The following is a 27,071-nucleotide window of genomic DNA, read 5'->3' as shown; positions in this document are numbered from 1 at the left end:
AGGTTGTTGGCCATTTTCAATGCCTTGACACATGGGCCTCACCTTGGGACTGCGTCACAAGATGGTAGCTGGCTTCTTCCATAGACATCATGAGAGACAGCCTAAGAAGGAAGTCTCGGTACATAGCCTATAGCCTATCTCCAACATCTGATTGCTTCTGCCATATTCTCTTCATTAGCTGGGAGTCTGTAAATCCTGCACACACCCAAGGCAAGTAGAGTATACAAGTGAGCCAATACTAGGGGGCAGGAGCCATCTTGATCACTGGGAGCCATCATAGATCTGGCTCACTACCTGATCCACTATTTCAAGAGCAAACATGAAATAGGTCAACAAGTGGGTAGATCTTACTCCTTAGGAAAAATTTATTCAAATCGTAGTTACTAAGGCTGTTTTATTTATGACTATCCCAGCACTGTGAATAGTAAGTATCTGTGAGACAGATGAAAGCATCCACAGTCCATTACTTTGTTTTAGAGTTTATGTGTGTACAGAGGAAGTAAGTCATTAGAGGTTTTTTCCCACATCCTAGGTACCACCAAAGCTGGCTTTCTTATTTTGAATTGAAACAGCTGGACACACTGCTCTTTTTTTCTGTGTGTGTGTGCCTTTTTTTTCTTTCTCCCTTGAATTGTGTTACTTCTTAAGAAAGTAGAGGCAAAAGGAAAACAGTACTGCTCAAGTTTTTCCTTCCAGTTTTATTGAGATATAATTGGCCAAGAGCACTGTATAAGTTTAAGGTGTGCAGCATAGTGATGTGACTTACATCATGGAATGACTACCACAGTAAGTTTAGTGAGCATCTGTTGTCTCACATAGATCCGGCACTGAAAACATTTTTTCCCTTGTGATGAGAACCTTTAGTATTTACTCTTAACTTTCATATATAACACGCAGCAGTGTTCATTCTATTCATCATGTTGAACATTACATCCCTAGTACTTATCCCTGGCAGTTTGCACCTTTTGACTCCCTCCATCCAGATCTCACCCCCACCCTCTCCTCTGGTAACCACAAATCTGATCTCTTTCTGTAAGTTCATTTGCGTTTGAAGTATAATTGACCTACAACACTATGTTAGTTCCTATTACACCACACAGTCATTTGCTCTTTCTATACATTTCAAAATAATTACCATGAGAGGTCTAGTTACCCTCTGTCACTAAAGCTATTACAGAATTATTGACTATATTTCCCATACTGTACGTTTCATCCCCATGACGCATTTCTTTTGTAACCGAAGGTTGGTACCTCTTAATCTATGTCATCTATTCTCTCCTCCTCCTCAGTCATTAAGCACTTAAAATGTTACTTGGTTGGAGTGTTTTTAATATGTGATGTATTTCCATAGCTTAAAAATTAAAATGATCGGAAACTCACTGGTGGTCTGGTGGTTGAGACTCTGCGCTGCCAGTGCATGGGGCGTGGGTTCGATCCCTGGTCAGGGGCTGGAGTCACACGTGCCACACAGACAAAAAAAGAAAAGGAAAATTAAAATGACAGAAAAGCATACACAGTGAAAAGTCGTGCGTTCCCTTCCTTCCTCCAATCTCCCCACCTCAATATTTTTATTAGTTTTTTGCGCATGTGTGCTCAGTCACTCAGACTGGTCCGACTCTGCGACCCCATGACCCCATGGACTGTAACCATCCTGTCCATGGAATTCTCCAGGCAAGAATACTAGTGGAGTGGGCTGCCATTTCCTACTCCAATTAGTAAATATACTTTTTCTTTTAGAACACTTTTAAAGAAGAGTTGCAAAGATAGTACACAGAGTCCCAGCATACCCTTCACCCAACTGTAAATAACCCTGGTAACTAGTCAAAAATAAGAAATGAGCATTAGTAGAGTACCACTAACTAAACTCGGAGAGGGCAATGGCAAGCCACTCCAGTACTCTTGCCTAGAAAATCACATGGACAGAGGAGCCTGGTGGGCTGCAGTCCATGGGGTCACTACTAGTCGGACACGACTGAGCGACTTCACTTTCACTTTTCACTTTCACACATTGGAGAAGGAAATGGCAACCCACTCCAGTGTTCTTGCCTGGAGAATCCCAGGGATGGGAGAGCCTGGTGGGCTGCCGTCTATGGGGTCGCACAGAGTTGGACACGACTGAAGTGACTTAGCAGCAGCAGCAACTAACTAAATTACAGACTACTGGTATGACACCAGTCTTCCCACTAAGCTCCTTTTTCTTTTCCAGGATCCAGTCCAGGCTATCACATTGCTTTTAGCACTTTATTTTTAACTGTACTTCAAAAGCATATTGGTTTCTATAGTGTCCTTCAAAATGTAAAGAGCATTCTTCATGGAGAATTTTTCAGCTTTTTCATAGCACATCCCCACTTATTTACCCTTATACATTGGTAAACATTGGATTATTCTATTTTCTACTCTGTTTTACATACAGATAGTTTGATGTGCTATGAGCAAAACATTAAACCAAAGGATTGGGAGCTTAATGATGATCACACTGGCTGTCACCAGCAGCTTGGAAACCTTAAATCTTATCAGTAATTTGAACTCTGCTCCTCCGTTTTCTCATGTGATTCACTGTAGCTCATCTTTGAGGCCCGTCCACTATTTCTTGTTCAATTGCTCAGTCGTGTCCTACTCTTGGCAACCCCATGGACTGCAGCACACCAGGCTTCCCTGTACACCACCAACTCACAGAACTTGCTCAAACTCATGTCCATTGAGTTGATGCCATCCAACCATCTCATCCTCTGTCGTCCCCTTATTCTCCTGCCCTCAATCTGTCCCAGCATCAGGGTCTTTTCTGATGAGTCAGCTCTTCACATCAGGTGGCCAAAGTATTGGAGTTTCAGCTTCAACATCAGTCCTTCCAATGAACACCCAGGACTGATCTCCTTTAGGATGGACTGGTTGGATCTCCTTGCAGTCCAGGGGACTCAAGAGTCTTCTCCAGCATTGTACAAGTCCAGGGATTCTGAGAGTTTGCACAGGATCAGTGTTTTGCCTAGCACACTGCTGCCACCTTGTGGACTTTTTTGGGCCAAGCTCCAGGGCTCGCGGGATTCTGGTTGCCCGACCAGGCATTGAACTGGGAGCGAGGTTGGAGGGGGCACTCGGCAGTGAAAGCATGGAGTCCCTAACCACTGGTCTGCCAGGAAATTTCTTGTGGACTACTTTTTAACATGCTGTAATTTTTATTTTCTTAAAATGAAAATATATATGGTAAAAGAAAAAGAAACCTCCTTGTAACAGTGGGCAGTCCCAGCTGCTGGCCACCGGAGGGATGCAGCCAGCACCATGGAGGTCTGATAAGAGGGGTGGGAACAGATTGGGCTTTGGGGTTCAGGATCATGCACTAGGTTTTGGAGGGTTTCAGTAGGTTGGTTACAAGGCAGGAAATCAAAAGCACAACTTGACTGGGTCCTGGCAGAACCTAAATGCTTTTACAGACTAACAGTGGTGATTATGGGTAAGCGGTAAGGGCTAATTTGTTAGAATCAAGACATGGGGATTTCCCTGGCAGTCCAGTGGCTGACTCCAGAGTGCTGAATGAACTTTTGCTGAATCAGTGAATCAGAGGCTCCTAGCCATGTTTCGATCTCCCTGGCCTTGGCCTCTACTCCTCTCTAGATGGTATCTGCAGTCCGTGAACACTTCACCAGCAAGACCCACAGCCTTGTTTTTGTTCTTACTGCTGACACAGCCTTTAACCCACTTCTCTCCAAATTGTAGGGCGTCAATGTGAACCTGGTAACAATTAACCGGGTCTCCTCTCTCCATGAGGCGTGCCTTGGCGGACATGTGGCCTGCGCTAAGGCCTTACTGGAGAACGGTGCCCACGTGAGTAGCAGCCCTGCCTGCAGCTTTGGTGCCTGGGACGGCTCCTAATCCCTAAAGGCCCATCACCTTCCAGAGTGCGTTTATCTGTGGTGGGGTGTGCAGGCCTGGCCCATCGGACACGTGTTCTTGGATGGTCAGGAAAATACTGCTGGTATATTCTTTTCTTCAGCCTCTTTAGTAGTATTAGTTTAGTCGCTAAGTTGTGTCCAGCTCTTGCAACCCCACAGACTGTAGCCTGTCAGGCTCCTCTCTCCATGGGGTTCTCCAGGCCAGAGTACTGGACTGAGTTGCCATTCCCTTCTCCAGGGGATCTTCCCAACCCAGGAATCGACACTGGGTCTCCTACATTGCAGACAGATTCCTTACCGACTGAGCTACGGCCTCTATGTCCCTGTGCAAATGTTCAGATGCGGTAATTCACAGAACTCATTCAAAACTGATATTAACTTGGAAAAAAAAAACAGCCTGAGTGAAAGTCATTTGAAAACTGATCTTGGAAAATTTATTTTAAAAACCTTTAAAAGAACACAAACCACTTTTAATTCAGCATTGTACACCCACAACGATTTTTATTGAGCAAAATTAGCAGAATAAATGAGCTTGTAATAAAGTAGTACTAGGGAAAAGCAGTACAAAGTGAACTTTATTTTAAAATTCTCTCCTTTTCAAGGAGTGACTGAGGGGCTGTATGTAGTACAGATATCAGAATAGAATTATGAATTTAATACTTGTGAAAATCTCAGTGACCTTTATTTAGTTACCAGATACTGATTTTTAAAAATTTTTATTGGAGGATATGATTTACAGTGTTGCATTAGCACCAGGTATTGTTTTGATGTTAATTTCATTTTTAAACTCGGCCCTTGTATTCTTTTCTTCGTGAACTGTAACATTTTTAAATGCTTAATGAAGATATGTCTTCGCGTTTTATATGGAAGTTGGGTTTCTACTTGTAGAACTGAATGTAACAGTCGTCCTTAGGCAAAATGATTTTCCTGATGCTACAGTGGTTGTGCATGTTCATTAGGTTGTGATTCTCTGAGGGCAAGGTTGGGTGGGGGCTGTTTGCTGTCAAGCTAGGTGACTGGAGTCATAGGTGGGAAATTGAGGAGCCTCTTGGAGGTTCTGTGGGGGACAAAGAAAGGAGAACACGTGGTCTCTTGTCTTTGGCAGTCTCATGATGGAACAGTCAGTAAATATTTTCTTATTTAACATTAAGATCAGAATAAGAGAGAAATAAGAGAAACTTGATTTAAAATTCCTCAAAATTGGCAGTTTCACAGGTACCTCGAGCTTGGTGCATCTGAAACTGTGCTTATCATGATCTTCCCTCTAGGACCAGCTCCTCCTCTTGGATTTGCAGCCCCAAACCTAAGGTCATTTTCATTCTTCCATCTCCCCATCTGATTAATCACAACATCCCAGGAATCCCTAGAATATATGAATTTACCTACACTTGTCCCTGTCCTTGTCTGTCTCTGCATCTTAGTATCTTATTTAGCTTTCCAATTCAATGGGGGCTATCCTAGCACTGTGGGGAAATATCTTGTTTCTGAAACAAGACAATTTAGGATCCCATTGACCACAAGCATTATATCCTTAGTTGTTGAGGCAAAATGGTTTGACATTCAACCCTCATTGTCCTATATTTCAATCTTATCAGAGTCTCCCCACTGAATGCCTTAATTCCAGAATGTTCTTTCCAATCTGTTGCTAATACTCAAATACTCCCAGCTGTGCTTGTTCTCACAGGCCTCTCAGATCCCTGGAAGGCACTGAGGTTGGTTAAAGACAGCATGGTGTTTTTTTTTTTTAACTTAATTTATTTATTTTAATTGGAGGCTAATTACTTTACAGTATTGTAGTGGGTTTTGCCATATATTGACATGAATCAGCCATGGATGTCCTCAGGGGTCATCCTAGTGCTCCAGCCCTGAGCACCCTGTCTCATGCATCGAACCTGGACTGGGGATCTGTTTCACATATGATAATATACATGTTTCAATGCTGTTCTCACATACCATCCCACCCTTGCCTTCTCCCACAGAGTCCAAAAGACTGTTCTTTACATCTGTGTAAAGACACCATGTTGGTGGCTATTTTCTTTGTGTATTTTGCCTAATCACAATCTCTTCCGGAGTCATTTTGGCATATGCAATTTGTGTGGATTATAATAGACTAGAAAGGAAATCTGTGGCAGGAAAGAACTGTGGGGGAATCACTGAGGAGATTTTTTTGTAAGCACAGATTCTGGGACCTTACGCTAGACGATTTCTGTAGTACTTTTCATTCCTGACATGTTTGTTCATGATTGGGAGGGGGAGTCAGCTCCATATGAATGGAAAGTGGAGATAATTGTTGTTGCAAATGTTTTTTGAATGCTTACTGGGCATCAGGCAATGTTCTAGGTGTTTCACATATAGGAACTCAGCTGATCCACCCAATAACCTCATGAGGTCATTTCTTTTATGGTCCTCATTTTACAGATAAGGAAACCCAGGCACTGGAGGTTACTATCCCAAGCAAGATCTCAGAGCACATAAAAGAGAGCCGGGATCTGAACACCAGCCGTAGTTGTTCCAGAGACTGTGTTCTACACCACAATATAGGACCACTCCGCAATAGCCAGGAGGCTCCTAAGAAGCTCTAGAGTACCTCTGAGTGCTTTTAAAAACTGTCCCCTTTTGCCCCACTTGTGATGGTGACAGTTGATAGACTACTGGTACCTAAAAAACACAATACTGTAAGGACATCGAGTTGTCTCACTCACTGACAAGCGTGGCACGTTTCCCCACGCAGGTCCATAGGGATGCACACTGGGAGATGGTGAGAAAGAAATAGCAAACTGTCTGGTTCTCTCTTTGCCCATCGGTAGGTCAATGGGGTGACAGTTCATGGAGCCACACCCCTCTTCAATGCTTGCTGCAGTGGCAGTGCCGCGTGTGTCAACGTGCTGCTGGAGTTTGGCGCCAAGGCCCAGCTCGAGGTGCACCTGGCCTCACCCATCCATGAGGCAGTAAAGAGAGGTAAATGAGGTATCACATCACACACAGAACATCGAGGGGCTCCCTTCGGTCTGCGTGAGTCAAGGGTAGAGTGTTCACCTTGCAAGGATCTCCCAGACCTTCTTCACCAGTAGACTAGGTGTGGCTTAATTAATCCTACAGCAGTAACTTCAATAGGAAATAACACTGGGGAATGACATAGCTTTTCTTAGAACTGGGAATGGCTGTGTGCCTCAGACGTCCTGTTTCCTGGGCTCAGTCTCTCAGTCGGCCTTACTTGAGGCTCTTTGCTGGTGTTTGGGTGGGAGCTGGTGGAGCACGGGTACGGGGGTAACTTCCATGAGTTGTGCTGTGTTTCTGTCTCGTCCTCACTAGAGAAGAACAGTTCATGTCCCAAAGCCCATAAAACATCAACCACAACCATAAAATTAATTATGAAAGTGTCTGAAAGCCTAGGCTAATCTTTTCTCTAATGGAAGATTAAAGGTGACTCTCCACAACAAGCAATATATTCTAGATGAGCTGATGGCTCTCAAGGTCATTAGTTCTTGAAAAAAAGTTTCAGCGTAAAAAACATGCCATTGGAAACCTTGAATGGACTCTAGATTTCTATATTCTCATAGAAATGATGGAAAGAGTAAAATTAAGGAATTAGAAAACGATGTGCAGAGACTTCCCTGGTGGTTAGTGACTGAGACTGAGCTCCTGGTGCCGATGGCCTGAGTTTAATCCCTGGTCAGGGAGCTAGATCCATGTGCCGCAACTAAAGATTCTGCATGCCACAACTAAGACCTGACTTAGCCAAATAGATACCTATGTGCATAGACTAGACGTGAACAAGAAGAGCCATCGAAAAGCCAACACCATTTGTCCGAGGTAACACCCAAAGAACAACATTTCTGTTAACCAGCAGTGGAGATGTTCTCTTATATTGAGATCAGAAATACAGTGGAGGGAGTTCACTGGTGGCATAGTGCTTAGGTGGAATCGGCTCTTTCACTGCTGGGGCCCGGGTTCAGTCCCTGGTCAGGAAACTGAGATCCTGCAAGCTGTGTAGTACAACCAAAGTTTTTTTTAAATTTTAGTTAAAGAAAGACAATGGAGAAGTTAGAACACTGTAGAATAGTGATATTTGCTGGTATAATGAGGATTAAAGTATTTCAAAAGACAGTAGTGAAAGGTGTGTCCTAGGTTGTTAAACCTGTCACTTGGTAAAATTATTATTTTTGCAGAGGATTACTATCAGTGATAGGGCTTCCCAGGTGGCACAGTGATAAAGAATCCTCTTGCAATGCTGGAGACTCAGTTTGATCCCTGGGTTGGGAAGAACCCCTGGAGAAGGAAGTGGCAACCCACTCCAGTATGCTTGCCTGGAAAATCCCATGGACAGAGGAGCCTGGTGGACTACAGTTTATGGGATTGCAAAGAGTCAGACATGACTGAGCGTACACACACTATAAAGGATATGAAATCCCCAAATCTCAATGCAAAATCTCTATGGTTTTGATGTCCTATACATTTGATAAACATTTCTTAATAATTGATGCTGATTATTTCCCAAACTTAAAGTAAGTCCTTTAATTAAGTTGTAGGGAAATAGTCTACTTTGGAAATGAAATAAAAGTGTTTAAAATGTTTTAAATTTTGATTTGAAGTAAAATTTAATCTATTTGCATTTCCATCCAAAAGTTCTAAAATGGATAAATATTGGGAATGGTTTGAATTAAGTAGTTAGTTCTGCAGTGTTTAGATGGTTATATAGGGGGTGCTTGTTATCTATGTGTGTGACATATATATATACACACACACATATATATATGCTTATCATAAACAATGAGTTTATGTGTCTAGGGCCCAATGTCCACAGAATAGAAGAACAAATAGCAAATTTATTATTCTAGATACTATATTAGTGCCAGTCATTTGACTTTTATATCATTTTAAAAAATCTTCCTGAGAATACTTAAATTTAACTCAAGCTAGGTTCAATTTATTCTGTAAAAAAAAAGGGACAGGGATTATTTTAAAATGTTTATTACATGCACTGTATTTACCAGGCAGTTTTAGGTCCTGATTAGATATTATTTCTGAATTCTTACAGCTTTAAACCTCTATGAACAAGTGGAGGGGGGCGGTCAGTCTGAGTTAGTACTTTGACAGATTAATGCTATAATCCGGGTATAAAATTACTTAGTTGAACAAATGGTTTTGAATTTGCAGAATCTTTATTTACAGGTTTTAATGCATAATTATGCTTAATTCAGAATTTGTGATAAATCAAGCAGGCTTGATGAAGCTTACTTTTATGTCATCTATAAAGAAAAGGTTGGTTAAGCTAAGTAACAATAAGATTTTTTTTAAGGAAACATTTAAACCTTCAAGAAAGAACAAACTGTAAAACTCCTATCAATACCTCAGAAACAATTGCTCCCAAAACAAATCATTCATATGCTTCAAATTAATCATGTCTCTCTATTAATGGGGCCAACTCTCGAAGGATATTGCGTGCTTATATAGTTCTTGTTAGCCACTAAACGTAGCCACAAAAAGTGCATTTGAATAGATTTTATACTTTAAACTTTTTATTAATTCTCATAGGAGTCTTCCAGGTTAACCAAAATAAGGAGGTGCATGGCATGGCCATCCACCCAATCTTACATGCATGGGCAAAGAAGAGGAGAGATTTGTAATGGAGAGGGATGGGTCAGGGCTGGGTCTTGGATCTGCTACTGCTGCTGCTAAGTCGTTTCAGTCGTGTCCGACTCTGTGCAACCCCATAGATGGCAGCCCACCAGGCTCTGCCATCCGTGGGATTCTCCAGGCAAGAACACTGGAGTGGGTTGCCATTTCCTTCTCCAATGCATGAAAATGAAAAGTGAAAGTGAAGTTGCTCAGTCGTGTCCTACTCTTCGCGACCCCATGGACTGCAGCCTACCAGGCTCCTCCATCCATGGGATTTTCCAGGCAAGAGTACTGGAGTGGGGTGCCGTTGCCTTCTCCACCTTGGATCTGAGCACTGGCTTTTCAGAGTAATAATAGCATGAGTCATATTTCTCCCTGGGTCTGTAGCCTCTGCCTGTAAACCAGGGACTTATTATAGAGAGTGATTTCATCTGTGTTCCTTGGAACCCTTGGTTTGGTTGGAGGTACCTCAAAGGCTGTGAGGAAGAATTTCAGTGGGGAATGCATGGGCATGCTCTTTTTTTAAATGGTTTTATTTTGGAGATTTCCCCCACTCCCAAATTTTTTTCTGCTACCAAAAAAAAAAAAATCTCAGTTGTTTTTAAAGCCTATTCCAGATAACCAATAATTCTGTGAATAGTTAAAATTTTCCTTACTTGAGTGAGGTTTTCTTGTGTTCTACCAGGTAATAGAGAGTGCATGGAGATTCTACTGGCAAATAACGTTAACATTGACCAAGAAGTGCCTCACCTCGGAACTCCCTTGTATGTGGCTTGCACCTACCAGAGGCTTGACTGTGTGAAGAAGCTTCTAGAATTAGGTAACTTCTAGTAGTCTTTTCATGAGAAGAACTGAATAATCTTGCTTTTCCATGGTTTCAGAGACAAAGTTCTTGTCAGGCTGGACAAAATTCTGACAGCATTTGATGTTTCAGTGCTTAAAATGGAACTTCAGAGATGAGTGTCTCTAGTTCTCAGTTGTGCTTCCTTTGATGTTGGCTCCATTTACCTGGTGTGATTCTCCTTGGTGGCCTCAAGGGATAGCAAGAGTCTCTTTCCCATAAATCCAAGGGGAAAACAACCAGTTGTATTTAACTGGCTCTTTTTGAGTCACATGCCCATCTCTGAACCAATCATGGTGGCCAAGGGAATACCCTGACCAGATTGGCTTAGGCCTAGATTTCAGTCTGCACAGCAGTGGTTGAGCTTTGCTGGAAACAGAGGAGCTGGGAATCACAGAAGATGGTTCCCCAGAGGGAAATCTAGTGTGGTTACCAGGAGGATCAGTTCAGTTCAGTTCTATCACTCAGGTGCGTCCGACTCTCTGCAACCCCGTGGACTGCAGCATGCCAGGCTTCCCTGTCCATCACCAACTCCCAGAGCTTGCTCAAACTCATGTCCATCGAGTTGCTGATGCCATCCAACCATCTCATCCTCTGTTGTCCCCTTCTCTTCCTGCCTTCCATCTTTCCCAGCATCAGGTTCTTTTCCAATGAGTCAGTTCTTCGCATCAGGTGGCCAAAGTATTGGAGCTTCAGCTTCAGCATCAGTCCTTCCAGTGAGTATTCAGGACTGATTTCCTTTAGGATGGACTGGTTGGATCTCCTTGCAGTCCAAGGGACTCTCAGGAGTCTTCTCCAGCACCACAGGTCAAAAGCATCAGTTCTCCAGCACTCAGCCTTCTTTATGGTCCAACTCTCACATCTGTACATGACTACTGGAGGAACCATAGCTTTGACTAGACAGACCTTTGTCGGCAAAGTAATGTCTCTGCTTTTTAATATGCTGTCTAGTTTTGTCATAGCTTTTCTCCCAAGGAGCAAGCGTCTTTTAATTTAGCAGACACTTCCCATAGAATACTTTAGATCAATCCAGCTAAATTATTTAGTCATTTTTAAATTCTCAAAGACATATACAGAAACAGAGAGTCCAAGGAAAATTAAAAGGTCTTGAAATTATTATTTGGTTAAAGATTCCCTAAACTTAACCACTGCCATAAAGGTACATATTACAGTAAGAACCTTTAAATAGGATTTTTTTTCTCTGAGATTGTTGTCTTTTTTTTTTTTAATCCCCTATCATTTGCCACTCCCTATATGAATTCATTAAACTTTTTTTTGATTCCAGTATCAATACTAAATATAAATCCCAGTATAAATACTAAATAAACTTAGCTTTGTCCTTTGCCCAAAAACAAAATTGCTACTAAAATGAGCTGCAAATATTTAATTTTGAATGTCACAAGTTCCTGTGGGAAAGCAAGTAAAGCATTTAAAATGACTAAAAATATCTTTTTTTTTAATTGACATCTTCATCTTTATTAGTTAATGACAAATGGTTTTTCACATAGTTGTGCCAACCTGAACTAGCTAATCTTATGTAAAGTTTTGCCAATAGTTTACTACTAAAAATTCATCTTTTATTTTTCAGCTTCTCAAACACACAGCAAGGCGTGCATATATGAAAATATGTAACTTAAAGTAATAAACAACTACCATTGCAACCCAACCCATGAAAACATATAAAACATTGCAAAGACAAGTCCCCCTTGCGACATCTCCCCAAAACTATACTTTCCCTCCTCCTTTGAAAAAGTTATTAACATCTTGTCCTTTACGGTAATGATTTCTTTCCTTTTCCCTTTAATTTTACCACCCAAATTCTCATTAATAATCAGAATTTTGTTATTAGATTGCATATTTTAAATTTTGTATAACAGGCATCATATAATATGTTTAATATTGCACCTGCCTTCTCTTGCTCAACTATATTTGTAAGATATGTTTATGTTATTACAAGTAGCTGTAGCTGTTCAGTTGCATCGCTGAGTAATACATAATGTCTATCATAGTGCAGTGTCTTTATCCATTCTACTATTGATGCTTCCCAGGTAGCGCTAGTGGTAAAGACCCACCCTGCCAATGCAGGAGACATAAGAGATGCAGGTTCAATCCCTGGGTCAGGGAGGTCCTCTGGAGAAGGACACAACTGAACGACCAATAAACATACACAATATCTGATACGAAGTGCTGGTCATAGGGTATGCAAATGTCTGTTCATTATGAGATATTGTGTGTGTGTGTGCCAGTCACTCAGTTGTGTCCAACGCTCTGACCCTATGGACTGTAGCCCCCCAGGCTCCTCTGTCCATGGGATTCTCCAGGCAAGAATACTGGAGTGGGTTGCCATTTCCTTCTCCAGGATAAAAATACCATTATTCAACACTTTTCTCATCAAAATATTTGGAAACAGTCTTAGTAGGCATTTCTAAAGGTTTAGGCTTCAGTCACATATCTTCAAAGATTTGTCAAATATGTCGTGGCATTTAAGATGTCTTTATGGACAGCTAGCATACTTCAGGCTCGTCGTGTTTCTCCACTAACGTGTAGTGTTAAATTGTGGTCATATGCTTTCTTAAGGAGCCAGTGTTAACCACGGTCAGTGGCTGGACACCCCTCTCCATGCTGCCGCCAAGCAGAACAGTGTGGAAATCATCCACCTGCTGATAGACTACGGGGCTAACCTCAAATGCAAAAATGCCCAGGGCCAAAGCGCACTTGATCTGGCAGCTCCAAAGAGCAGCGTAGAGCAGGCACTCCTGCTCCGGGAAGGTAAGAAGGACTGGGCATCCACTTCTCCACAAGCACATGTACTCTCTCTCCTTCCTGCCTCCCTGTAGACTCTCTTGCCTATTTCCTTTTCCTCTTTTTAATTGGGAGTGGCACATGGGAGGGGGCGAGTTCTAGCATTGCCAGACGGGATTTTGTCACTTATAACAAAGGGACATTTTCATACACCTGGTATGTGGCTTTGTTTGTGCATTAACAAGAAAAGAGAGAAATTTGTTTTCACCTTAAAAAGGTGGAACTGCCCCGTGTATCCTGGCATAAGCACATGATTGAGCAGACTGCTTTGTAATACTTGAAGGCAATTTCGGGGAATTGAGGAAAATTTGAGTTAGATATGGTCAAGTGGACACAGAGTGTGTCTTTCAGAAACTGGACTAAATGGTGAAGTTGTTTGCCTGTTCTCCAGCTCAGGGAGTCGGTGAATCTGTGCTCCCCGTTGCCCCTCGCCTATATGCACTGTGGGCTAATGAATCTCTAGATGCCGGAGGAGGGATGGCGGGCCTCTACAAGGCTTGATATCCCAGATTCTAGGGAGAACCATGCTGTGTCTCCATAAAAAGAGAACACTATCTGAGCCTCTCCCGAGCATTTGTATGCTCAGGAGACCATGAAAGTAATAGTAATTATTCAGCTTTCCATATGTAAGACAAAGAAACATTGATGCAGCTCACTGAATTCTCCAAACCTTAAAGCTATGAGAACTTTTTGGTAACTTGTGCTTTAACACAGCTTCAAATAGAAAAGCGAGGAGCACAAAGAGATGGGCTTTCAGAAGGTCACACAGCTACTAAAATGTAGGACTAGGATGCTAACTAAAAACTAAGATTCTAGCTTGCACTCTTATTATTACTATTATTGGAGTATTTTAGATTTTTGGCTTCCTTGGTGAGTCAGCTGGTAAAGAACCCACTTGCCAATGCAGGAGTCGCAGGAGGCTTGGATATGATCCCTGGGTCAGGAAGATTCCTTGGAGAAGGAAATAACAACCTGCTCCAGTATGCTTGCCTGGAAAATTCCATGAACAGAGGAGCCTGGTGGGCTACAGTCCATGGGGTCGCAAAGAGTCAGACATGACTGAGTGCATGCACATGTCGTTAATTTACACTGTCATGTTAGTTTCAGGTATATAGCAAAATGATTCTATATATATATATGGTTTATATATGTGTAAATATAGAGAGATGTAGATATATATGGGCTTCCCAGGTGGTGCTAGTGGTAAAGAACCCACCAGCCAGTGCAGGAGATACAAGAGACATGGGTTTGATCCCTGGGTCGGGAAGATCCCCTGGAGGAGGGCTTAGCAACCCACTCCAGTATTCTTGCCTGGAGAATCTCATGGACAGAGGAGCCTGGCGGGCTACCATCCAAAGGGTTGCAAAGAGTCTGCTGTGACTGAAGTGACTTAGCATGCATGTATATGTATATTCTTTTTCAGATTCTTTTCCGTTATTGGGTATTATAAAATCTTGAGTGTAGGTCTCTGGGCTATACATTACGTCCTTATTGTTTCTCTTGTTTTATATATACTAGTATGTATCTATTAACCCCACAGTCCTAATTTATCCCTCCCTTCCTTCCCCTTTGGTCACCATATTTCCAGTGTGCACTCTTAATGTTTTGATGCCACAGTCCTGAACCTTCTGAAACAGTTTCTAATGGGGAAGAGTTTAATTTCACTCACCAGATCCATTTTGTGAAACCACCCCCACATCTTGTATACCTTATACCTTCCAAGTGGGAGGCTTGAGTCTATAGTTTTAGTGCTTTTTAAGCTTCATGGTGCTTACAGATCACCTGGAAATCTCCTTAAAATGCAGATTCTGGTTCAGGAACTCTGGGGTGGGACCCCAAACTCTGTATGGCCACCACCTCCCAGGTGACACTGATGCTGCCAGTCTGAGGACACACTTTGAGTAAGACAGGTCTACATTATTTCCAGTAGTCCATGTCATTAATGGTTGTTCTTTGATTTGAGTCTCTACTAACAGCTCCCAGTTTGGAAATACCAGGTACTTAACAACTATTAGCTAAGAATATGGTTTATAGCCACTGTCACATTTCCTGTTTCCTTCCATCAAAGATGTTTCCAGGTCTGAGATTTATATTTCTTCTAAACAAGTTCCTTTACCTTCCATCTTCATAAATACAGCTGCTCACTCTAGAAGACTCAATACCAGCTATGTACCAGAGGTCACTCTGAAGAGCTTTAGTTGTGTGACAGGAGAGACACTTTGCATTCTAGCTTCCTAAGGTACTAAGGGGGATGGTCTGCTCCACCAGGTATCTTTCAGACACATGGGTGCTCCTTGGCAATATCAATCCAAGTGTTTTCTGGCTCTTGGCCTATATAGTCACCATTTCTCATGGGGTGCAAGACGCTGTGACAGTAGGATTTTCTTGGAAAGCTTCGTACAGTCCAGTAATTACATAGATCTATTTGCAGCAGTCTTTGTTGATACAGTAAGGAAGGGGAAATAACAGGGCATTACAAATGCCCCTGCATGCCAAAGATCCCAGCCAAACGCTCATTCAGCCTGTTCAACCGTGTTTTCGACCCTGGTTAATTTGCTTTCCTTCTCAACCGTGTTTTCGACCCTGGTTAATTTGCTTTCCTTCGGGACTCAAAGCCACAGGCACGACAACTCTTTGAGACCTCACAAGACTGAGGTGCAGGCTCTAATCAGTGGGTTGTATCCTTTCTCCAGCTCCTCTGTTGAGCTGGGATCCTTGTCAGAATGAAGGTCCCCCCTCTGAGTGTGAGTGGGGACCCAGCCAGTACCACCTCAGGGGCAGCTCAGGTCAGGAGGCCCCTGAGGCCTGCCTGTCAGGCCCTGCGCGTCTCCTGCCACCTCCTCTGTGACCGTGTGTCTTAATTCCTCCCGCAGGCCCTCCTGCTCTTGCACAGCTGTGCCGCCTGTGTGTCCGGAAGTGCTTGGGTCGCAACTGTCACAAGATCATCCACAAACTATACCTGCCAGACCCACTGGAAAAATTCCTCCTATACCAGTAGTCCCAACTATCTATAGGAAGATACTTGGAAATAATCAGGTGGTTGCTTGCTGTACCCAGGGTGCCTAGTGTAGATGCGCAACAGCTAGACTCCTGGTATCTTCACATGAGCTAAGCTAGTTAGAGCATAACACTGATGAACTGGAGTACGTGGGGAATGGAGACCCCTGATTAATTTAGCATTCTTTTTAACCAGGGCACAATCAGAAACCTTTTCATTTTTATTTCTCACTAAGAAATTTTAAAAAATTGTGAAGTAGAGTGAAACTAGTAGGCAGTTTTTCAAGATTCATGGTTCTCGATTATCTAATGGTTACCATTCTGAATAGCATGTAGACACGTAAATCTGGGTGAATAAAATTATGATGGATATAAGTCTTCCAAGATAGATTCTTGATTCAGTTATTTCCTCCTTCCCCTTTGTTTCCTTTCATGAATAAATCTGTGCTAAAATTTTATTTCCTTGTGTTTTATTTTATAAATAGAAAAGCCAAATACTTTAAAACATCACAGTTAATTGAAACTTGCAGTTATCAAGATCCTGGTTGATGTTGATTACACATGGGAATGATACTATTTTGAATGTATTGGGCTGGCCAAAAAGTTCATTTGGGTTTTCCCAGACAATGTTATAAAAACTCGAACAAACTTTTTGGCCAATTCACTATTAGGTTAAATATAGTTCATTATTAAAATTAATTTCACTTCTTTTTAAATGTGACTACAATCCAATTTTAAATTATACATGTGGCTAACATTACATTTCTGTTGATATTGTTCTAGACTTTTTCTGATTTTCATGACTCAGATATCAAATAAGTACTCATAGTTAACTATTTGGAGGATAAAGATTAAATTTTTATTTCGTATCAATTTAAAAACAAATATTGGTTTTTAGAAAATGTTAAAACATTTCAAATGATGGTATAAGATACTGGAATAAACTGTTCATGAATATGAAAGGGGAGCTCTTTTCTAAGGATACTATCAAAGAAACTTTAAAGAAAAATACTGATAAATTAAAATAGATATCATAGAATATGCATGAATTGGAGGCTCTCTATCTTCAGTGTGTTTGCCAGAGTGCCTTTTTTGGTCTGCTTGCATCTTGCTGAATGTCTAAAGTCTGTGTTAAGCCTCAGGATGTCCTAGGACGTTCAGTCTGTCTGTGGCCACAAGGAACTTGACAATCCTGCTGTTGCGTCCACTTTTGGAAATTTGGGACCATGAATTTCCTAAATCGTTTATGTGAACCTCCCAAATCTGGTAAGTGTGTGTGTCTGTGTGTGCGCATGTAGGGGGCGCTCTGCTCCTGTACTGAATCCCAAGAGATCCCTCACCCAAACTGATCATTCTGCATCCAGAATGGGTGTGGAACAAGTCCAGATCCCTGAGATCTCTGCATTGTGATGTTTGATAGTTCATGATTGGGCACGAGATAGTCTCTCTCTATTTTTTTTTTCACGAGATAGTCTTTGCATTCCCTTTGAGCCCTGCATTCCATCAAGCTAGAATTAGGCCCTGAGATGAATCATCTAGTTTATATGAGATTATATGGCTTGCTTTTGGGGGTTCTGACCACTAATATAAATTATTTCATTTTTTTCACAGGATGTGGAATGTTTTATTCCCAAAGTGGTGTGATTTCTTGCCATTTCAGTCAAATTTGAAGTGCTCTGCAGTAACTTCTCCATTCATTCATGCATTTTTTACTCAGCATCTGTTATGTGCCAGACACAGTTTGAGGCTATGAGAAAGAAAGATGGATGAGGTCCTTGCCCTTGAAAAGCATATTGGTGTCAGTGGAGGCAACAGGGAGTAAGCATACACATGTCATCACGACAGGAAACGATAAAAATAAAGGAAATTGTGGTAAAGAGCGATGATGAGAACCACTGTTTTAAGTAAGTTGATTAGGCAAGGTCCCTGGCTGAGTGACTGAATTTTGAAAGTATTCATGTGTGTATCTAATATTTATTATTTAGTTTTTGCTATTAAGGTTTTAGTGACTGTTTTCAGTGTACTTTTAGTACATCTTGATGGGTTTTTTTTTGTTTTTGTCTTTGCTTGATTTAATGTAGCAATCCTATTACAAAAGTGTTTTTTAATTGAAGTATACTTGATTTACAGTGTTGTGTTTGTTTCTGGTGTACCGCAGAGTGATCCAGTTTTACATATATATACCCATTGTTTTCCACTTTCTTTTCCATTATGGTTTACTACAGGATGTTGAATATAGTTCCCTGTGCTATATAGTGGGTCTTTGTCTATTTTGTATATAGTAATTTGTATCTGCTAATCCCAAACTCCTACTTTATCTGTGCCCCCTCTTTGGTAAACCGTAAGTTTGTTCTCTGCCCATGAGTCTGTTTCTGTTTGGTAAGTAAGTTCATTTGTCATATTTTAGATTCCCCATTTCAGTAATATCATATGGTACTTGTCTTTCTCTGTCTGACTTTGTTTAGTATGATAATCTGTAGGTCCACTGATGTTGCTGCAAATGGCATTATTTCATTCTTTTTTGTGACTGAGTAATATTCTATTGTGTATGTGTACCACATCTTTGTTATACATTTATCTGTTGATGAATATTTGGGTTGCTTTCGTGTCTTGGCTGTTGTGAATACTATTGCTGTGAACACTGGGGTGCATGTGTATTTTCAGATTAGAGTTTTCTTCAGATATGTGCCCAGGAGTGGCATTTCTGGATCATATGGCAACTCTTTTTAGTTTTTTAAGGAACCTACACACTGTTCTCCATGGTGGTGGCACTAATGTACATTCCCACCAACAGTGTAGTGGGGATCTTTTCTCCACACCCTCTCCAGCATTTGTTTTCTGTAGATTTTTTGATGATGGCCATTCTGACTTGTGTGAGGTGGTACTATTGTAGTTTTGATTTGCATTTCTCTAACAATTAGTGATGTTGAGCATCTTTTCATGTGCCTGTTGACCATCTGTGTATGTATTCTTTGGAGAAATGTCTATTTAGGATTTAGGTGTTCTGCTTATTTTTTGATTGGGTTGTTTGTATTTTTTGGTATTGAGCTGCATGAGCTGTTTGTTAATTTTGGAAATTAGGCCCTTGTCAGTTGCATCATTTGTGATTATTTTTTCCCAGTCCATAGGTTGTTTTTTTATTTTGTTTATGGTTTCCTTTGCTATGTAAAAGCTTATAAGTTTGCCTCGGTCTCATTTGTTTATTTTTGTTACAAATGTATTTTTTGATTCCTGTTCTCCCCACAAACTATTTTGTAATGATTTTCTAAGTTTCAAACTGTTTGAAATTATCCTTCAAAATGGTGGTTTCATATTTCTTAGCCCTTTCCATATTGTTGGATATTTAATTATTTATTTCTAATGTCTTGCTATTATAAATAATATGAGTGTGAACTTCATTTTGATAAATCTTAAAACAGTTGAAGTATTTCTTAGATTTTCAGAAGTGGTATTTCCTAAGAAAACTATTAAATAATATAAAATACTTGAAAATATCTACATAGTGAATCATTTTAAGGGAAAATTATTTCATAACCAAACAAATACCACATATTATCAGTTCAAATGCCGTCTGTCTCCCTACAGAGATATCTGATATATTCATCTGTATACCATGTGCCTATCATCTGTCTATCCATTCATCATTTATCTGACTGTATCCATCATCTGCCATGACCCATTATTTTAAAAACTAAGCTTGTATGTGTCACTTGAAGACGCAAATCTCAGCTCTCTGAAAAGCCCATAAATTATTTAAAAGGTTGGGCACATCATGCAACATCTCTAAGTTTTTGTTCATATTTTATTAAGGAACTGTTTCTCCCAAAGTAATTCTCCTCCCTGATATTTCTAACATTGCCATGTCAAACAAACCTGAGGTTTATAGATAATTCTTTTTTCAATAACAGTGCTCATTGCTGAGACGATTTTATGCGCTTCCTACATAGAGAACGGCTGACCTTTCAGAGACAGTGCCTGAAGTTGTCATGGTGAGGGCTGAATCATTGTTAGGGAAGGGCACTCTGTGCACTGAAGGACCTCTTGTTTACTCCCATCCCAACTCCTTGCCAGGGGCTACTCCTGCATGGACATTTGCATGTGAAATATCAGTACATCATCTCCTTTCTCTAGCAGAGTCTGTACCAGGACAAAGGCAGGGGTCAGACAGGGTCACGGTCACAATAGCAGCTTCATCTTTTAACGTGAGTGTAACCTGTAGAAAATTATATACTACCATTTAGTTTTCATTAACTAATTTCCTCTCTTGCCATTGTTGTGTCTTGAAAATCTTTCAGCTTGCAAAAAACTTGCAAGAATAATACAATGAATATTTGTCCATCTATCACTTCAATTTGTCAGTTGTTAAATAAGATTTGCCACATTTGCTTATGCCTGTTTGTATGTACATGTGAACATACGTATGTATATATACATATTTGTATGAATGTGTGTATACACACTTACATATATAAGTAGGCCCATGAATAATGAATACCTATACACATATTTTTAAAAATGAACCCTTTGTAAGTAAACTGAGTGTACGATTCTTCACCAGGGCTAGGATTAGGAGGAGGTGAGTGAGGCAAAAAATTTAAGGGGGCACCGAAAAATGTCATCAGGAGAAAAATTGTAGTGCAGTATTAAGAAAATTCAAATGTTAAGGGAAAAAGGTCCCCAGTGACCAAAATATCAAAAATTTTAGTAAATACAGGCTGTGGTTTGTTTTACAAACCTGCATAACTGTGTAATGAAAGCAATGTTCCCAGTCAGCCCAAGGTCCTGGGACATGGGGCTGCTGGGTTTATGAGGAATGACAGTGGCTTGTGAACAGAATGGGTAGTGCTGACTTTGCATATACTCAAGCAGTTTGACCATAGAGCTTATGTTAACTTTTACTTTAAAAAAAATTTTATTAGGCTGCCCCAGGTTTTAGTTGTGGCATGTGGGATCTTAGTTCCCTGACCAGAGATCAAACTTGGGCTCCCTGTATTGGGAGCACAGAGTCTTAACTACTGGACCACCAAGGAAGTCCCAAGTTTTTTTATTTGGTGCAAAATATGTACATTAGGGACATACGTTTCTCCCCTTGGATCACGCTTCCACAAGGCTCTGCATTGAGTACTTCAAGTAAGCATGTCCTAAGAACACAGCTTCTTTGACATAAGTGTGGGTGATGCAGTGATCACACGCAGGAAGTTTGACATTGATGCACTTGGAGTATCCGATATACATCTATATTTAAATTTCTGTAGTTGTGGCACTGATGTCTTTTATGCCTTTTCCTCCCTAATCAGGATCTAATCATCACATTTACTGATCAAGTCTCTTCATTCTCCTGTCATTTAGAAAGCCTCCCCTACCACTTTTGTGTTTTATGCCACCCCACTGGCATTTTTGAAGAGTTCAGCCTCATTGTTATGAAGACTCTCTCTCAGTTTTGATTTGCCCGATTGCTCAAGAATACTGCATTATGCTAGATTTTCAAAAAAACACATCCTTGTTTGAATCTTACTGCACTGATATGGAGTAAGAATGAGTGACAGCTTTCTAAAGTGACAACAGCAGCCAGCTCAGTGTGCAGAGCCAGTTAGGTGGGCACAAGTAAGATAGGACTTTTTTCAGGAAAAGCAGATCAGTCCCGAATGACCAGAGGAGAGGTGCGCCTTTTAGGTTTTAAAGGTTTTGTACTGGAAAACCTGCCGGCTGCAATGACAAGAGGTTTCAGTTCTGCGGCTGACTTTGATTGATTGAAGGTGACTTCCAAGTCTCCCTAAGGTGCCAGGAGGAAAGTCTTGGAATCCCATGAGTGATGTCAGCCACAGTTCTATAGGTGAGGGGTGGGGCAGAGTCAGTGGCCAGTGTCAGTGGTCTGCGTTTGATAAAGAATGATTATGGCCTTACTGCTGCTACAGGCCATAATTCTTTCTTCTTCCCTAACCTGGGCTGAGTTTCCTGAACATGCAGACAGACACAGAGACCGACTCAAAGCTGGTAGATTGTTTTGCTCTTGCGGCTTCTTGTAAGCCAAGCTGTTTCTCTTTAATGAAAGCTCATATACATGTAGTTCAACTTTCTCCACATGTGGATCCTTAACAATGCATCAACTTCCCTTGTAATATTTTTCTAATTCCTGACTAGAACTGTTAAACAGTTTTTAAAAAAAAAAAAACAAACAGTTCCCATCTTCTAGCGTCCACAGGTGTTGATCAGCATTATGAGAAGATAAAATGGTGATTAATTCCTTCCCAGATGCTAAGGCAACAACCTTCAAATCTTCTTTATTGTCGTTTTGGACAATCAAGTTAACTTTGAACATAGAGAAACCTTATCTTCTTGGAATTTAATGAAAAGTAAATAAAGAAGATTTACTATGAAGATTTTGCTCAGAGAATGGGATGCTTTCCAACTCTCCTGCTGCACTGTCTGTTTAACTCCTTGACAGCCAGTCTACACTGGGAGTAAATTTCTCCCTCTGCCAAATACAAGGTTCATTTTTCTTCAGATCTTTCCTGATACAGTAGTAAACAATGTATATATGCTTATGGCATTCTCAGTTAATTCTACAAATAGAGCTGGAGGGCAATTTCAGTTCAGTCGCTCAGTCGTGTCCAACTCTTTGTGACCCCATGAACTGCAGCACTCCAGGCCTCCCTGTCCATCACCAACTCCTGGAGTTCACTCAAAGTCATGTCCATTGAGTCGGTGATGCCATCCAACCATCTCATCCTCTGTCGTCCCCTTCTCCTCCTGCTCTCAATCTTTCCCAGCATCAGGGTCTTTTCAAATGAGTCAACTCTTCGCATCAGGTGGCCTAAGTATTGGAGTTTCAGCTTCAACATCAGTCCTTCCAATGAACACCCAGGACTGATCTCTTTAGGATGGACTGGTTGGATCTCCTTGCAGTCCAAGGGACTCTCAGGAGTCTTCTCCAACACCACAGTTCAAAAGCATCAATTCTTCGGCACTCAGCTTTCTTTATAGTCCAACTCTCACATCCATACATGACCACTGGAAAAACCATAGCCTTGACTAGACTTACCTTTGTTGACAAAGTAATGTCTGCTTTTTAATATGCTCTCTAGGTTGGTCATAACTTTCCTTCTAAGGAGTAAGTGTCTTTTAATTTTCTGGCTGCAATCACCATCTGCAGTGATTTTGGAGCCCCCCAGAATAAAGTCAGCCACTGTTTCCCCATCTATCTGCCATGAAGTGATGGGACTGGATGACATGATCTTCGTTTTCTGAATGTTGAGCTTTAAGCCAACTTTTTTTTTTCTGTCCTATTTTAATTTTTTTTTTTTATTTTACAATATTATATTGGTTGGTTTTGCCATACATTGACATGAATTCGCCCCAGGTGTACATGAGTTCCCCCTCCTGAACCCCCCCTCACCTCCCTCCTCCCTTAATCCTCCCTCTGGGTCATCCCCGCACACCAGCCCCGAGTATCCTGTAACATGTATTGACCCTAAACTGCTGATTCGCTTCACACATGACAACATACATGTTTCAACACTCTCCTTTTTCATTTTCATCAAGAGGCTCTTTAGTTCTTCACTTTCTGCTATAAGGGTGGTGTCATCTGCATATCTGAGGTTATTGATACTTCTCCCAGCAATCTTGATTCCAACTTGTACTGCTTCCAGCCCAGCATTTTGTGTGATGTGCTCTGCATATAAGTTAAATAAGCAGGGTGACAATATACAGCCTTGACGTACTCCTTTTCCTATTTGGAACCAGTCTGTTGTTCCATGTCCAGTTCTAACTGTTGCTTCCTGACCTGCATATAGGTTTCTCAAGAGGCAGGTCAGGTGGTCTGGTATTCCCGTCTCTTTCAGAATTGTCCACAGTTTGTTTTGATCCATACAGTCAAAGGCTTTGGCATAGTCAATAAAGCAGAAATAGATGTTTTTCTGGAACTCTCTTGCTTTTCTGATGATCCAGTGGACGTTGGCAATTTGATCTGTGGTTCCTCTGCCTTTTCTAAAACCAGCTTGAACATCTGGAAGTTCACTGTTCACGTATTGCTGAAGCCTAGCTTGGAGAATTTTGAGCATGACTTTACTAGCATGTGAGATGAGTGCAATTGTGCGGTAGTTTGAGCATTCTTTGGCATTTCCTTTCTTTGGGATTGGAATGGAAACTGACCCTTTCCAGTCCTGTGGGCACTGCTGAGTTTTCCAAATTTTCTGGCATGTTGAGTGCAGCACTTTCACAGCATCATCTTTCAAGATTTGAAAGAGCTCAACTGGAATTCCATCACCTCCACTAGCTTTGTTCGTAGTGATGTTTCCTAAGGCCCACTTGACTTCACATTCCAGGATGTCTGGCTCTAGGTGAATGGCAGTTTGGCAGTATTTAAATTTTAAGTGAACTAATTAATAATTGTAGATTCATATGCAGTTGCAAGAAATAATACAGAAGGGGCTCCTATAGTTTGGCCCAGTTTCCCCCAGTGATAACTTTGTGCAAAACTATAGTACAATATCATAACCAGGAAATCAATGTTGAGACCATCCATTGATCTCATTCGGGTTTCTCGTTTGACATGTACCCACTGCTGTGTGTCTTTAGTTCTGCAGAAAAGATCACATGCATATGAGCACAACTTGGACCCAGTGTGTCCACTCTTAGGAATCTCGCCTCTGGAAATAATTGCATACTGTCACTGAGCCAAATTTGGGTCCACTCAGTGTGGTAAAGTCTGTTGACACTGCATCGTGATGAAGGAACGTATAGCATTTATTACAGAATACCAAGCAAGGAGAATGGGCAGCTCATGCTCAGATGACCCAATCTCTCCAATGGCCCTTAGAGGAGGGGTTTTAAAGGCAGTGTGAGTGAGGGAGCTGCAGGTTGTGTGATGAGCTTGTGCACAGTTCTTGGATTAGTTGACATCATGATGATGTTTCAAGCATCATCAACCTTTGGGTTTTTACCAATTTGAGGTCTCCATGCTTGTGGTCATCAGTTTTCTTCTGGTGGGGGTCTGCTTCCTGTAAAAACAACTTAGGCATGTGTGTCAGACCTTTATATCTTTTAGGGAACTGAGAGTTCAGTTAGTTGCTATGTGGCAGATTTATAGTCTAAATTGTTACTATTTTCCCAGCCTAACAGCTATTCTTTGTTTCTGGTCTTCACTATTCCTACTTACTAATTCAGATTGGGGAGGCCTGGGAGAGTAAAGCAAAAAGCCTTTTACTTAAAAGAACAGGGACACAGAGGCTTGCGTTGGGCTCCAGTTCCCCCTTTTTCTTTAATAGTCCTCTGTCTTGAGGGGCACAGGTTCAGGACAAGAAAGGGAATACACTTTCGAATAGAGAGGTTAATCATAAACTTAGGGAACAGTTTAAGGGGGACTCAGTTTCAATACGTGCATGAAGCCATATGTAGAAATATGTGAAGTACAGTATTTTTGCAATAGTAAAAGAAAATTGTAACACTCTGCCTCCATCATTAGGGGAATAATGAAATATTTTTGGTGTAAAATACTTACGGAATGCTCTGCTGTAGTGAATAAAGGACAGAGCTATTGAGTTATTCTGCTGAAATGAAAAGATCCCCAAGACAAAATAAGTATAAAAAGTGTTTGTGTTAATATAATTACAGTCATGTGGGAAAGGTACAGCAATAAATGTGTATCCCCATGTATGCAGGAAAATGCATTTTAAAATATGCAGGACATTCCTCAGACTGTAAATGGTGGCTCCCACATGGGTCAACTGAGGCTTGGTGAATCTGAAACAGTAAGGCTGTATCTTTGACCTTAAAAATAATCGGTGATCACTGTGCAAGCAGACTATGCTTGAGACTAACTCAGAGCCTTCCCGAATGGGGAAGGAAAGTCCCTTTCTACTTGGAGAGGGAGTGGGAATCCAGGGGTGGCCATCAGCCTGAGCCGGCACCGAAGGGTATGGGGAAGCTGGGTGTATTTGAAAAGACACAGACAAAACCCCAAATGTTTTGTAAAGGCAAACAGGGAAACCTTCACACAGTAAAACTTTTTATAACTAATCATTGAAAGATAGCAGCTCACCACCAGGCCCCCCTGCTGCCCAGCAATCCATTTTTTCCCCAATAGCAACCCTGAATTATTTATTTAGAAGTTAAAATATAATGTGTGGAGGAGGGTGAGGCAGGACATTTAGTGCAACCCATGCAGTCAGAAGGTAGAGCTAGAGGTTCTTTCCAAACGTGCATTTTTGTAACATATAGACACATTTTCCCATAAGAAACTCCCAGAAAAATTGAAACCACATGTGCAGATGGTCAGGGCGTGCTGTGTAAGTTGCTGTGCAAGCAATTCAGCAGGGCTGCAGCAAAACCAGCTTTCTCAGCTCCTGGGTTCTGGGGCTTGTCTCAACAACAAGAAACCCCCAAACAACAAGTGGATCCAGCAGGCAAACAATGTTGCAGCAGACTAGCGGTCTCCTCCCCCCACCCTGTTCCCTGGGCTCTCCCAAAGTTACAGACTGTGAGTTTCCTTCCTGATAAACCTCAAGGCTTCCTCACTGATTGGTCTCAGTTTTGGAAAGGACGTGACATCAGCAACTTTGCAGACTTTAGGCTGGGGGGCTGTTGTGGGCTTTGGGCAGCCTCCAGCCTGTTAGGTAGAGCGTGTGTGCGTGCCTGTGTGTGTGTGTCCCCGTGTGCGCGTGTCTGTTTGACCACAGGTAGTACTCAGATTACCCTGCCTGTCCTGTTCTCTCCCATCTGACCAGGAGGGTGCCGCTCAGCCACTCACAGCCCTGGAATTTCCCAGGAGCCGGGGGAGCATGGAATTTGGACTTTCCTGAACAGCTGAAGTGGAGTGTGGAGCTTGCCCAGCCCAGGAGAGCACCATGGATGGTGAACCACCAGGCAGAAACAGCAGCAAGCCCCCGGACATCAGGCTCCTTTCCAACCCATTGATGGGGGGTGAG

The 27,071-nt window shown here is 41.5% G+C and overlaps 2 protein-coding genes across 8 annotated transcripts in view; both read left to right on the top strand.

Annotated features, from left to right (window-relative positions):
* The window catches only part of ASB11 (ankyrin repeat and SOCS box containing 11), a 30,992-nt gene extending 14,388 nt beyond the window's left edge, over positions 1-16,604 (top strand). For all 5 annotated transcript variants that reach the window (XM_055438178.2, XM_055438177.2, XM_055438176.2 and 2 more), the window contains 5 exons: positions 3,712-3,819; positions 6,695-6,845; positions 10,192-10,326; positions 12,925-13,116; positions 16,023-16,604. In XM_055438178.2, coding sequence (XP_055294153.2) covers positions 3,712-3,819; positions 6,695-6,845; positions 10,192-10,326; positions 12,925-13,116; positions 16,023-16,147 — 711 coding nt within the window. In that variant the 3' untranslated portion in view covers positions 16,148-16,604. The remainder of the gene's footprint in view (positions 1-3,711; positions 3,820-6,694; positions 6,846-10,191; positions 10,327-12,924; positions 13,117-16,022) is intronic.
* Positions 16,605-16,745: 141 nt separating this feature from the next.
* Positions 16,746-27,071, top strand: part of ASB9 (ankyrin repeat and SOCS box containing 9) — a 38,109-nt gene continuing 27,783 nt past the window's right edge. The window contains exons 1-2 of one of the 3 annotated variants that reach the window (XM_055438188.2): positions 16,746-18,050; positions 26,871-27,066. In XM_055438188.2, the coding sequence (XP_055294163.2) occupies positions 26,991-27,066 (76 nt within the window). In that variant the 5' untranslated portion in view covers positions 16,746-18,050; positions 26,871-26,990. Of the gene's footprint in view, positions 18,051-19,422; positions 27,067-27,071 lie in introns of those variants that run through there. The other 2 variants (XM_055438191.2, XM_088834226.1) reach the window with 2 other exon arrangements.

The sequence above is a fragment of the Moschus berezovskii genome, chromosome X (assembly GCF_049115385.1).
Source record: "Moschus berezovskii isolate FMDL1 chromosome X, NW_MosBer_1.0, whole genome shotgun sequence".
NCBI classification, from domain to species: Eukaryota; Metazoa; Chordata; class Mammalia; order Artiodactyla; family Moschidae; genus Moschus; species Moschus berezovskii.
This window is presented reverse-complemented; position numbering and strand designations above follow the sequence as displayed.